The following is a 12,400-nucleotide window of genomic DNA, read 5'->3' as shown; positions in this document are numbered from 1 at the left end:
AGCGGTGACGCACTTCCGGCCCTGGAGCCTGCGCTCTGGTTTAGGGGTCCCTCGTGAAGCGTTTGCGCCAAGGCGCTGTGTGCCTATCAGTTCGTCTGCAGAGCGGTCAGTAAGGCAGTGGGGCTGGTGATGTCAAAATTTCTGTTCGGGTCCGAGTTCGTTGTCTGGCAAACTTGAAGAATGAGTTCCCGGACAAAGACGGTAAGCGGTCATTGAGACATAGACAGACTCCCTGCCATAGGGAGCAGCAGGGAGCGGGCCCAACCGCGTGGCCAGTTAAGTTTCCTAGTCTAGGGGTAGACATATGCTCTGCTGTCTTCTGCTTGGTTCGTTCAAAGAATTCTGCCGTAGTACCTTTTAAAGCTCACGTCTCCCCGCACCCTTCTTTCCCGCCCCGTTGGGTTGCCCGTTCTGTCGGGACCGGGCGTGGTCAGCAAGCTGCACTTCGCCCAGGTCTGCAGTGTTCCACCCTCCACACCCGCCTGGGATCCCGTCCTTGCCTGCCTAGCCCTCTTCTATCTCTTTGGGTTTGGAGAAGGATTAGCGGAGGGGGGCCTCCTTCCCTCCCATCACCGCTGATTCTATCTGCAGTGTTCCACCCTCCACACCCGCCTGGGATCCCGTCCCTGCCTGCCTAGCCCTCTTCTATCTCTTCTCTGGGTTTGGAGAAGGATTGGCGGAGGGGGGCCTCCTTCCCTCCCATCACCGCTGATGCTAACTTGCACGTTGAGCGAAGCCATCACTTGGCCCGGATTCGCGGGGGTTCTCAGAAGCCCCCCCGAGAGCATTGTTTAGGTGTCCTTCCACCTTTATCCATACATGGCCCAGGATGTTGAGCAACTGGGCACCGACCAGAAGGTTCCATTTATCTGTTGTGGTTACTATATTGGGGTTCTCTGTGCGGTCTCTAGTCCGTTTGCACCGCCAACCTCCCAGTCTTTTTGCCCTTTGTTCCTCTTCTAGACGATACTGACTGCTCCCCCCAATGCCTGCCACTTCCTGCCCACAGCCTCACCCCAGAATGCAACAGCAGTCCCGTTGGATTGGAGGTGCAGGGGAGAAATTATTTCACTCTGCCTTTAGATTGGGTAATAGTTTCACTTAAGTTAGGGATGGGCTTACTTATGGTTCCTTTGCCTTCCTAGCATTCAAGATTTCTTCTTTTTTCCAAGAATTGAAGGGAACTCCTTTATGGCCGCTGGGCTCTTGACAACCCCGCCCACGCATATATCGGTGTTAACCTAAAAATAAAAAGCCGAAGTGCCAGGCAGCCGGTGTTTACTTATGGGTAATAGTTTCACTTAAGTTAGGGATGGGCTTACTTATGGTTCCTTTGCCTTCCTAGCATTCAAGATTTCTTCTTTTTTCCAAGAATTGAAGGGAACTCCTTTATGGCCGCTGGGCTCTTGACAACCCCGCCCACGCATATATCGGTGTTAACCTAAAAATAAAAAGCCGAAGTGCCAGGCAGCCTGTCTTTACTTAAGATCAAAGAATAGCTATTCAGGAAGTACTGATTCAGGCAGAAACCCAAAGAGTGTTCTGATTATGGGGTGAGGGAAGGGGAATAATTATGTGCATAGAAGAGACTGAATATACATATGGATAATGGCCAGACCATATAGAAAAATAGAACTCTGACCTGCAACCTCAAGCAATCAGCCCAGGACGGTAATGCATTATCTGCACTAACCAGTCCAAGTCAGACTACTGTCTGTGTCAACGAGTCCAGGAAGCCATAATAACCCTCGTATCCCCAAACAGCCAGAGTTTGATTAATATGCTCCCCTGGCCAATTACATACAATGTTTTGCTCCTAGCCAACCCTCATGGCAACAAATCTCCTCTCAGAGCACACCCGAAGCCTCCTTTTTTCCTACTACAAAGCTTTCCCACTTCTCTGCGTACTTTGAGTTTCTGCCAAATGCAAGTGACTATGGCCAGCTCCCTTGCTGTTATAAACTCTGAATAAATATCGTTTGCTTGTTCCCGTTTGGGTGGTCTTCATTTATTTCCACAACTCCGTTTGAGTTTAACTTCCTGACATGCTGTGTGGTGCTCGGTAAGCCATTTCCTCTCTTTGGACCTTCTTTTCTTCAACTGAACATTTGAAGAAATGTTCAACATTTATTTTATTCAACAAATACTCCTTGGCACTTTAAGATTCTGGGCCCTAAGAGGTGCTGGACACTGGGTGGAGGTTAGAGGCACAAAGATGAACATATCCAGGAAGTCATCTGTTCTCTAGGAGTGTAAAACAGTAAAGGAAGGCAGATCTAACGCACATAGTCAAGTGAAGTATATAGTAGCTTATGTCAGCATCCACCCTACAAGGGTGCAGAGAAATGGAGACATGTGGTCCGTGGGGAGAGGGCCTGGAAAGGGTTCCCAGAGGAAGCCTGCGGTGCCCCTGGCAGTGGATGTTTCAGGGAGATCTTTGGAGGGAAGAAAGAAGGACCACAGAGATAAGGTGCCCTCCATCTTCCTGGAGAAGCCAGAGTGGCACGAATCTTGCAGCCTTCACCTCTCCCTTGCGGAGCCCTGGCCCGTGCAGAGCGTGGGCTGCTGGGTGTGGGGCTAGCATGGCTGGCAGGACCCCTGGACGCAGGACCGCTATGTCAGGCCCTCCCCTGTCTGGAGCGTCCCTTCCCCACACCGGGCAGCCCCCGGGTGGGCCCAGGGCACACTCACTTCCCCGTGGGCGGCCCAGGTCATGGCCAGGCCACTCGAGCTGCTGCTGGGACAGCGGGCGCTGGCCCTGGATGCACCTGGTGAGTGCGGCACTGGCACCACAAAGCTGACTCAGTTGTGCCCTGGCTCTAGGCCCAGATAAAGGGCAGAAAGGGGGTAGTGAGGCCCCCGGGAAATTGGGGTACATCCCAGAATGGAGGACCTGGAGGAAGAGGCTGGGAGCAGAGTGGCTTTGACACTCCTCAGAGTGACACCATCAGGAGAAGCACACTGCGTATGGCTAGCTGCGTACACACGAGCCGGGTGCTGGGGCAGAGGTGTTCACAGCGCTGTGCGCAGTGACAGTTGCCCAGAATTTCCATGACACCTGTTGTACAGAACTGGTTATGTTTAAGCCAGGTCTTGAGATGAACATGAGTTTGCAGGCTTAGGAGGGAGGGCCTGGATCTTTAGGCAGTTAAGCCAGGTCTTGAGATGAACATGAGTTTGCAGGCTGAGGGAGGGCCTGGATCTTCAGGCAGGGGAGCTGCAGGTGCCAGGGCTCAGATCTGGGCAAAGAAAGGGTTTGAGTTCATAACAGGATGGTGACAAGATGAAAGATAATTAAGGGTGGTGGCTCGGGATGATCCTTGGCAGGTAATTGGGCCCCTGAATAACGAATGGGGTTGTTTACGGTGCGCGGATTTGGACTTCCTTAGGTAGGCGTAGGTGAGCCAGCCTTTGAGCCTGGGAGTGCAGGGTAAGTCGCTGTGGGGACTTTATTGGGCAAGAATTGGCAGGAAATGGACCAGACTGGTGCCCCCATAGAATGGAGATTTCCATCCTGATTGAGGCAATGGTTGGGAATTAGAAGTCTTTTTTTTTAAAATATATTTTATTGATTCTTTTACAGAGAGGAAGGGAGAGGGATAGAGAGTTAGAAACATCGATGAGAGAGAAACATCGATCCGCTGCCTCCTGCACACCCCCCACTGGGGATGTGCCCGCAACCAAGGTACATGCCCTTGACCGGAATCGAACCTGGGACCTTTCAGTCCGCAGGCCGAGGCTCTATCCACTGAGCCAAACCGGTTTCGGCAGGAATTAGAAGTCTTGATGGCGCTAAGTGCTCTTTGTTTCTTAAGAGGGTGAGAGAGAAAGGAAAGAAAAGGTGCAGGAGCTCTGGCTCCCGGAGATACTGGAAAAAAAGGGGACATTGAGACTGGGGCCTAGGGAAGAAAAAGCAGGGTGGGGTGTGTTAGAGAGTATGTTGGGGTGGGGGAGAGCAGAGAGTAAAGTCAGAGTTTGAGTCTGTCCTGTTGAGTACAGTTTCCAGAGCAACTTGGGTGTTCTGGGAGCCCTTAGCTGCCTCTTTGGCTGGTGGCAGTGACATGGAGGGAGAGAAGAGAAAGAGTCCTAGGTAGGGCAGGGGTGGTGGTGGGGGGTGAAGACAAGGCAGTGTGGCATAGCAGGTAAGAGCCAGAGAGTCAGGCGGGTGGGTGGTGTGTCTCAGTCTGTATCCTTGGGGGAAGGTGATCTCTGGTCCTCAGTTTCCTTTTCCATAAAATGGATCTAACACCCTCATAGGTCATGAGACCTACACAAAGTGATATATGTGAAGTGTTTGGCGCAGGCTCACTGAATGGTGGTTGTTTTTGTTCTCACCATTGGTGACCTCTGAAGGAGGACTCATGGGAAAGGATCACACCTAGAGCACAGACAGTTGTTTCTGGCATAAGGGATGGGAAGAGGAAGCCTGCACAGACTCATGAAGAAAATGAGAGGAGGTTTGCGGAAGTAAAGATGAAGAGACATGAGACTACTGATGGCCGATCGCTTTCATCTTTGTAAGTGGTGGGGCAAGATCTGCTGACAGTTCCTTTAGACGTTCAGAATCCAGAAACTCAACCAGCATCCCCTCCAGTGCCTCTTTGTGCCTGGTGTACCCCTTACTCCAAGCCTCGGTCCTGGGATAGGGCATTTAAACACGTGTTGTTTCAGGGCTCAGTGACCTTCGAAGACGTGGCTGTCTACTTCTCTGAGAACGAATGGACTTGCCTGACCTGCCCTCAGAGGGCCCTGTACAGGGATGTGATGCTGGAGAATTATGGGGCCGTGGCTTCCCTGGGTAAGGGTCTTTCCCCTAGGACTCCATCTCTGTCCTTCAGAGTTTCCTGGTTCCTTCTTCCTCAGAGGCTCAGGAACCTTCCAGAGCCCTTGGCCGAGCAGCACCTTCAGGCTCATGGATTCTTAATGACCCAACCTCAGTGGTTCCTGGGCAGTAGGAAGTCCTGTTATCATTTCGGGCCTCCCATAGGACCTCCTTGCCCCAGGGTCAGAGCTGCCCGCCTCCCAACCCCTGTGCTGTGGGTACAGTGGGAAGGGAGCAGATTCCTGCTGCCCCACGGAGCCCTCATTCCCCTAAATTTGGGAGACGCAGCCTAATACCACATGGCCATGCAGCTGTCTGAACCTGAGAGCTCTAAGAGGGAGAGAACCAGAAAGCTCCATTCCTCTGTGAGGGAAATGGCCCGTTTGCTCACTCAAACTGTGAGGAGCATCTCCTGCTCCACGTGCTGACCTTTGGAAGCCGCTGGCCCCTCTTCCCTGGGTCTCGTCCCCTTTCCCTGGATGTCCTTTTCTTGTTCTCCCTGGTGATTTCCCTTCTTTCCCCTCCTTCCCCTGGAGACGCAGGCCTGAGGGAGGAGCCTGGGATTACTCTGTGTGGCCCCACTCACCTGTCTGTCCCATTTCCTTCCCCTCAAGCAGCGTTTCTATTTCCCAAACCGGCTCTGATTTCCCGGCTGGAGCGAGGGGAAGCCCCCTGGTGCTCGGCTCCTCAGGGAGCTCTGGACGGAGAGGGCTGGAAGGGCGTGTCCTCAGGTGAGTGGAGACACACGTGTCAGTCATCTGACCGGTCCCCTTGTCTCGATCTTTACCTTGTAAGAGTTGTGTGTTCTCTTAACCTCGTGTTGTGAACAGCAGGGGGATTCCTTTTTGTTCTCGGTGTCCCCATCTTGTTTTATTCATCCTGGCTCCTCTGGGTGCCGTCTTCATTCACACGTTTTTTCTCTTCCGCCACTTACTTTCTCTTACATGGCCGCCACTTACTTTTACTCCCTGACTTTTCTGTTTACTCTCTGATCGAGGTGGCCTTTCCACCCTCCTGGCCTGCTTGTAATCTCCAGCAGAAGATTCTGGCTGCCCTTTGGGGCATCACGGCCATCTTTATCACGATAAATCAAGAAGTTTCAATAACCCTGAACAAGACAGTTTCTATTCCTCAGGGATTTCTGGTGGGGAAAGCCGTGGCATTCCTTTAGGCCCAACACAGGGCTTTCCTGCTCCTAACTTCTCAGTGAGAACTCTGTCCCCTTATTGCCTCATTGGCTCCATTCTATCTTCTCCCCACAGGGGCATTTTTGTGGGCACAGTGGGACTCAAACTCTACCCTCAATTTCTCCGTTCTCACAGTTCTTTGCTGCATCTATCAGTCTTTCCATGCTTAGAAACTCCTGATTACAAGTAACAACCCAGTTCAAATTGGCTTAAACAGTAAAGAGGAATTTATTATTTCATGTAACTGGGAAGTCCATAGATAGAGTAGGCTGCAAGTAATTTGATCAGAATTTCAATCTCTGCTCGTTTCCATCTCCTTGTATGTTGGCCTTGTCTACAGTCGGGCTCTTCTCATGATTGTAAAGGTGATTGGTAGTTGTGAAGCAGGCCTTCTGCAGACCTGACCCATTGCTAATCGGAGTCTGAGTATTGTTCCAATGCACCAGCTTAAGTCTTATGCCAGCTCTAAATCAATGACTGTGTCCAGGGAAGTACTGTGCACCAATGGACTTGGCTTGGACTGTGGTCCCTGAATTGATCTCTCATGTAGTTAGTCAGGTGGGACAACCTGCTTAGCTTAGACCAGAGAGAGGCCTACACTAGGAGCTGGAGCTGGGATCACTTCCACCCAAAGGGCATGGCTACTCCGTAATGGGGGAGAGATAGAATGGATGTAGGGAGATAACTACAGGGTCCTCTATATTCTCAGGATCTCGATGCTTACTCCCGCTGCCACCCAAGGGAATTTAGGCAGAAAGCCAACAGCTAAGTTATTCCTTAAGCCATACCCTAGCTCCCTGAACTGCAGCAGATCTCCCTGGAGCTCATGCTCCTACTCACAGTCCACTTTTGCCTCAGAGAAGAGAAGAGACTGCTCAGGGAACACACAGTCCCTGGCTTTAGCAGTAAAAGGTTGTCATTTGGAAGGTGTAGAGGTGATTTGTTTCTTTGGAGGCTTCAGATGGGCATTCCAAAGGGACAGATCTTAGCTAAGCCCAAAGAATTGTGTATTAGAGTGGACTTTTGTGTAGAGGTGTCTATCTTTAGAGTAAAAAGTGACTCTGGAAATAGCTGAGTGAGGCTGAGAGGCCAGTTCTTATGGATGCTATAGAACAGCGGTTCTCAACCTGTGGGTCGTGACCCCTTTGGGGGTCGAACAACCCTTTCACAGGGGTCACCTAAATACATCCTGCATATCAGATATTTACATTACGATTCATAACAGTAGCAAAATTACAGTTATGAAGTAGCAACGAAAATAATGTTATGGTTGGGGGTCACCACAACATGGGGAACTGTATTAAAGGGTTGCGGCATTAGGAAGGTTGAGAACCACTGCTATAGAGAGACCCATTGTCGATTCTTTGTGGAAGAGATGGCAATAGAAAGATGGATAGGAAGGAAGGAAACTCAGAGATCATGGTTTCCTGACATAGCCTCTGGTATAGCTCCTTGCAAGTCCATCCTATCCTGATTTTTTCTTAAGTGAAAGACAGAAGAAACCTTAGCCTTTCCTATTTCTTCTTGACATTTTAAAGTGAGTGATATGTTTTCATATTTTGGGGAACTGATGGAATAACAATTTCCTGTACCTCTATTTTCTATCCTTTATATATATTATTTTAGAGAGAGAAGGGAGAGAGAGAGAGAGAAAGAAAGAAACATCAATTTGTTGTTCCACTTATTTATGCATTCATTGGTTGATTCTTGAATTTGCCCTGACTGGGGATTGAACCAGCAACTTTGGCATATCAGAATGATGCTCTAACCAACTGGCTATCCAGCCAGGGCTTATTATTTATATTCTTATGCCCCTTAAATTTCAAGTCATATGTGTTGCCAGTCTTTCCACCCACCTTCATTCTCTTCTTACACGTTTCATCTCTGCTTCTTTCCTAATGGGCTCCACTCCTCCCACGGAGCCAGCCTTCTATATATATATCTTAGCAGGCTATCCATTACTTTTCCTTTTTTTGTTATATACTACCCTTCCCTGCACCAGAAGGCTCAGCTGGGGCATAGTGTTTCCCTACCGCAGTGGGGCCTGGCACAGAGTCAGAAGGCTCACACTGTACACAGTGCTCCCTCCTGCCATGGTGTCCCTTCCTGCTTGGATCTCCCATCTTGAGCAGGAGGAAGAGCCATTGAACCTGAACCCACTTACTGGTGAGAAGGAAATGAGCACTTTTCTCCTAGTCACATATTTTCCTCTGTATTTCCCATTGTAAAATGTTAAAAGTCCATTTTACTATTTATGTTCTAAAGAAAAGATCCTCTAAAAATCTCCAAGTCAATCAAGAGAAAAACTCCATTCTTCCAACTTCAATTGAACAGGCACAATTAATTAAATTGGGTGCATTTTGGGTCATAGACTCAAACTGAATAGATGGCCTATAGTCAACCAACATTTTAAAAGTAAACACTTATATTTTACTCATTGTGTTAGTTGCCAAGGATTAAAAAACAAGTAATATTTGGTGCCTATTCCAGAAGGGCTCACAATCTAATAATAGGACATTATATGGAAATGTATAATTATAGCAAAATATGATACTGCGAAAGAGGTGTGAATAACACCCTATGAGAAAAAAGAGGAGGCAGTCTTTTCCCAGCTCTGCCTCAAGTAGTTTGGGGAAGTACTTTTCGTGGCAGCCCTGGTGATTGGATTGAATGAGAAGACTACACTTCCTTTTTATGTTAACAAGTCTGAGGGAGATTCTTCTTGCTGCTCCCCTCTATGTGTGATGAGCTCAGGTTCCGCAGGTACACCACAGTGATTCTTGATTTCTGACCAGGTCTTTTGCCCAGAATCCTGGCTTGTTCTTCTTATGTTATAAACTAGACCACCTGTAAGTAATTCTGACTTGTCCCCCTTAGATTCAATTGGACTATTTCCCAAGAACACCACTGCCCCCATGCTTGGGTCTGGTGCTGAGATTCACAGCCCTTAGGAACTCTCTGTCTAGTTGTTGCCTTTTGCTTTTGGTGGCTTTCTGTGTGTTAGTTCTGTTTTGTCATTTCAGCTAGGTCAGGCCTCTGGCACTTGGAGAGAAATGGATATATTGGTGACTGTAGTCACTCTGTCATGGGTAATCATGACATTTGCAGCTCTGATTTCTTCTTCCAGAGGGTGTGTTGAAGAGTGATGAGAAAGAAGATTTTATTCTGAAGGAGGAAATTTTTGAGGAGCCACAGGACCACATGGTACCATCAAGAGGACCCCCGTGGTGTGGGTCCGGGAGATTCTGGTTTGGAAAAACCCATGAAGAGGAGAAATGCAGGTTAGGAAGATGGTGTGACTACCCCAATGGGAGAAGTGTGGAGAACACTACAAATGATATTATGGAAGTGATTGCCAAAGGTGAAATGATCTCAGTAGAAGAGAGGTCAGAAAATACTGATGTTAACACCCACCTGGCTATACACCAGAAAGTTCTAAGTGAGCGGGTATTCTGTGTGTGTGAAGAATGTGGCAAGTGTTTTGATCAAACTGAAGACTTGTATCAACATCAGAGAATTCATAATGGAGAGGTCTATGAATCTAAGGAATGTGGGAAGACTTTCAGTTTTAGATCACATTGCATTGCACATCAGATAAGTCATACAGGTGTAAAACCCTATGTATGTCAAGAATGTGCTAAAACCTTCATTTGGAAGTCAAAACTGATTCGGCATCAGTTAATACACACAGGAGAGAAACCCTTTGAATGTAAGGAATGTGGGAAGGGTTTTAATCAGAATGCAAACCTTCTACAGCATCGGCGAATCCACACCAGGGAGAAACCATATACATGTAAGGAGTGTGGGAAAAGCTTTATTCGGAACCTAGCCCTTCTTCAACATCAGCGAATCCACACTGGGGAGAAGCCTTATGAATGTAAGGACTGTGGGAAAGGCTTCACGTGGAACTCAGATCGTTTTCAGCATCAGAAGATCCACACTGGAGAGAAGCCTCATGAATGTACTGATTGTGGGAAAAGCTTCATTTGCAAGGGAAACCTTATCCGACATCAGAGAATCCATACTGGGGAAAGACCCTATAAATGTAATGACTGTGGGAAGGCCTTCAGGCAGAAATATGTTTTGATTAAGCACCAGAGGTGCCATGCTAGAGAAAAAAAACTATAACTGTCAGATCTCCCACCTTCTGGAACATTAGAGAATACATAGTGGTGATACTTGTTTATGATATTCATGATACAGGAACCCCAGAGACAAAATGAGATGACCATCCACATTTGCTATGGCTCTAATCTGTTTCTCCTCCTGAACAGATACCCTGTACTCTAGCAAGATTGGTCCCCCTGTTCAACCATGTTCATATTTAGGCAACATTTAGTTGAGCACTTACTCTGTGCTAACCACCATACATACATCCTCTAATTTTTCTCAATCTGATTAAGGTAGATATTCATCCCCATTTTATAAGTGAGAAATCTGAGGTTGAAAGGTTATAAAACTCATTTAAGGTTGCTTAGCCTGTGAGGGCAAGAAGAGAGCAGTCAAGAAAACTGGAGAGAAATGAAGCTGTATCACTAATGACAGTATTAAAATTGTATTATTTTATGTTAAGGACAGTGATTCCCCCCCCCCCCCGAAACTACATTGTTCTAAAATGAATATTATTTATGCAAACCACTCTGGTATAACTTCTTTTGATTTTGCCTTAGCATACCTACCCCACCAACAATGTATCTTATGATGATGCAGTTTCTCGTCAGTAAAATGAGGTCCTAACTCCTGCTCTTCCATATTTAAGTCTTTGGGGAGTGATCAGAGGAGCTCCTATAAAGGTCCCAGGTTATGCATACCACCCAGAACTTGAGATAAAATAACCTTGAAAAGATGTGACCTAAGTTCCACACAGGGACCTTGTGGATCCCGGGGAAGTGTCGGTCTCCATAGGATATGGCCGAGGTCAGGATGCTTCCCCTGGGCCCAGCCTTCTTGGTAGAGTGGTGGTTTTGTGGGAAACAATGGTTGAGCATGAATGTGAGGTAAAAAGAGCTGTAACTCTGAGCTCCATGTGGGGCATCACAGTAGCCTGGTAGGAACTAATCAAATGACATCAACAGTGGCGGACCGGTCAGGACAGTCTAGGAGAGATGCGCAGGGCAGCGTGGTGGGCTTCTGGCTGGGGCCTGGGCTCCCTTCTCCCTGCTCCCAACCTCCCCTCGTTCGTGGTGGCTCTCTCTATGGAGGACCAAAAAGCACTGCCTTTTTGACATCCTGGGGACGGGGGGTGGGGGGTCTTCTGGATATAGAATAAGATCGCCACTCCATTCCTCGACTTCCATTTATTCAGCAAACATTTCGGAGGCTCCTCTGTGCTGCGGCCTCCACCCCGTCCAGGGTTGCCCCGCAGCCCCGTTCAGACCCCACTCCAGGCTCCAGGTCGCTCTTCCAGGCCCTGAAGGGAAGGGCCCACCCGCGGGAGGAAAACACGTCCAGCAGGGGCTGGGCCAGTCTGTTTCCAGAAGTGGCTTCCGCCTCCAAGGGGCGGGACTACTTAGGCGGGCTCCGCAGCTACGGAACCAAAGCTCGGCTTCCGGAACCAAAGCTCGGCTTCCGGCTCCCGCTCAGACTCCGCCTCCTTCCGGAGGAGGTGGGTGGTACGGGTGCAGGACCCGGGCTCGGCCGGAGGCTGGGAAGAAGACGGGATTTATCTCGCCCGCCCTCCCGTCTCCTAGGCTCGTCTCGCGGGAACCAGGAGGAACCACCGAGATGCGGGGTCCTCCAGTTACTAGAGGGACTCTCAGGGACGGTTTGGTCGGCGGGTCAGTGTGAGGAAGTACTTCCGGGGCGCAGCCATTGTTCGCGCAGAGAGTTTGGTTTGCGAGCACCCGCGGGTCGCGTGCAAAACCTCTGATCGTTGGGAGGCTGCGTAGGCCGCTCAGAGCCCAGGGTGAGCGGGTCTGACCCGGCCCGAGCAGGAAGGGGAGGCCCTGCGGGGAGACGAGAGCAGCGGCTGCTGCCACCGGGTCCTCACCCCACCCCCGGGTCCATCCTGTCGAGAGAGGGCGCCAGCCTTCGGCTCCGACCCCTTGGTTTCTCGTCCCCAGCACAGCCAGCGGCCTGTTTATTCTTTTTGGGAACTGATAGAATTTGAGGGGCGTTGACACTGAGGTTCGTAAAAAGTCTTGATTGAGCTCCAGGACACGCTATCCACAGAGACTAGGTCCCTCGGCCGTTTCAGCCCCTCTCGTCCCGGCTGCGGAGACCCAGCTGCACCCCCGGCCCGTGTCCACCTTAACGTCTCTCTCCCGCTCCAGGTGGTCCCAGAAGGCCGGTCTGTGATCACTTTTATCTACTCACCTGGCCTGGTGTCAACCCCATCAGGAAGCTTATTAGTGTCCCTAGAGCAGGCAAAGTCTTGGCAGTGCTGAAATGG

At 49.5% G+C, this 12,400-nt stretch overlaps 1 protein-coding gene across 3 annotated transcripts in view; it reads left to right on the top strand.

Annotated features, from left to right (window-relative positions):
- The first annotated feature begins 26 nt into the window (after positions 1 to 26).
- Positions 27 to 12,400, top strand: part of ZNF662 (zinc finger protein 662) — a 13,517-nt gene continuing 1,143 nt past the window's right edge. Inside the window, exons 1-5 of one of the 3 annotated variants that reach the window (XM_014534877.1) lie at positions 27 to 201; positions 4,354 to 4,517; positions 4,672 to 4,798; positions 5,437 to 5,553; positions 9,137 to 10,575. In XM_014534877.1, the coding sequence (XP_014390363.1) occupies positions 4,765 to 4,798; positions 5,437 to 5,553; positions 9,137 to 10,137 (1,152 nt within the window). In that variant the 5' untranslated portion in view covers positions 27 to 201; positions 4,354 to 4,517; positions 4,672 to 4,764 and the 3' untranslated portion in view covers positions 10,138 to 10,575. Of the gene's footprint in view, positions 202 to 4,353; positions 4,518 to 4,671; positions 4,799 to 5,436; positions 5,554 to 9,136; positions 10,576 to 12,400 lie in introns of those variants that run through there. The other 2 variants (XM_014534878.1, XM_005860368.2) reach the window with 2 other exon arrangements.

Source organism: Myotis brandtii, unplaced genomic scaffold, assembly GCF_000412655.1.
Source record: "Myotis brandtii unplaced genomic scaffold, ASM41265v1 scaffold134, whole genome shotgun sequence".
In the NCBI taxonomy this organism is placed as follows: Eukaryota; Metazoa; Chordata; class Mammalia; order Chiroptera; family Vespertilionidae; genus Myotis; species Myotis brandtii.
Note: the sequence above shows the minus strand (reverse complement) of the source record. Positions and strands in the feature narration are given on the sequence as shown.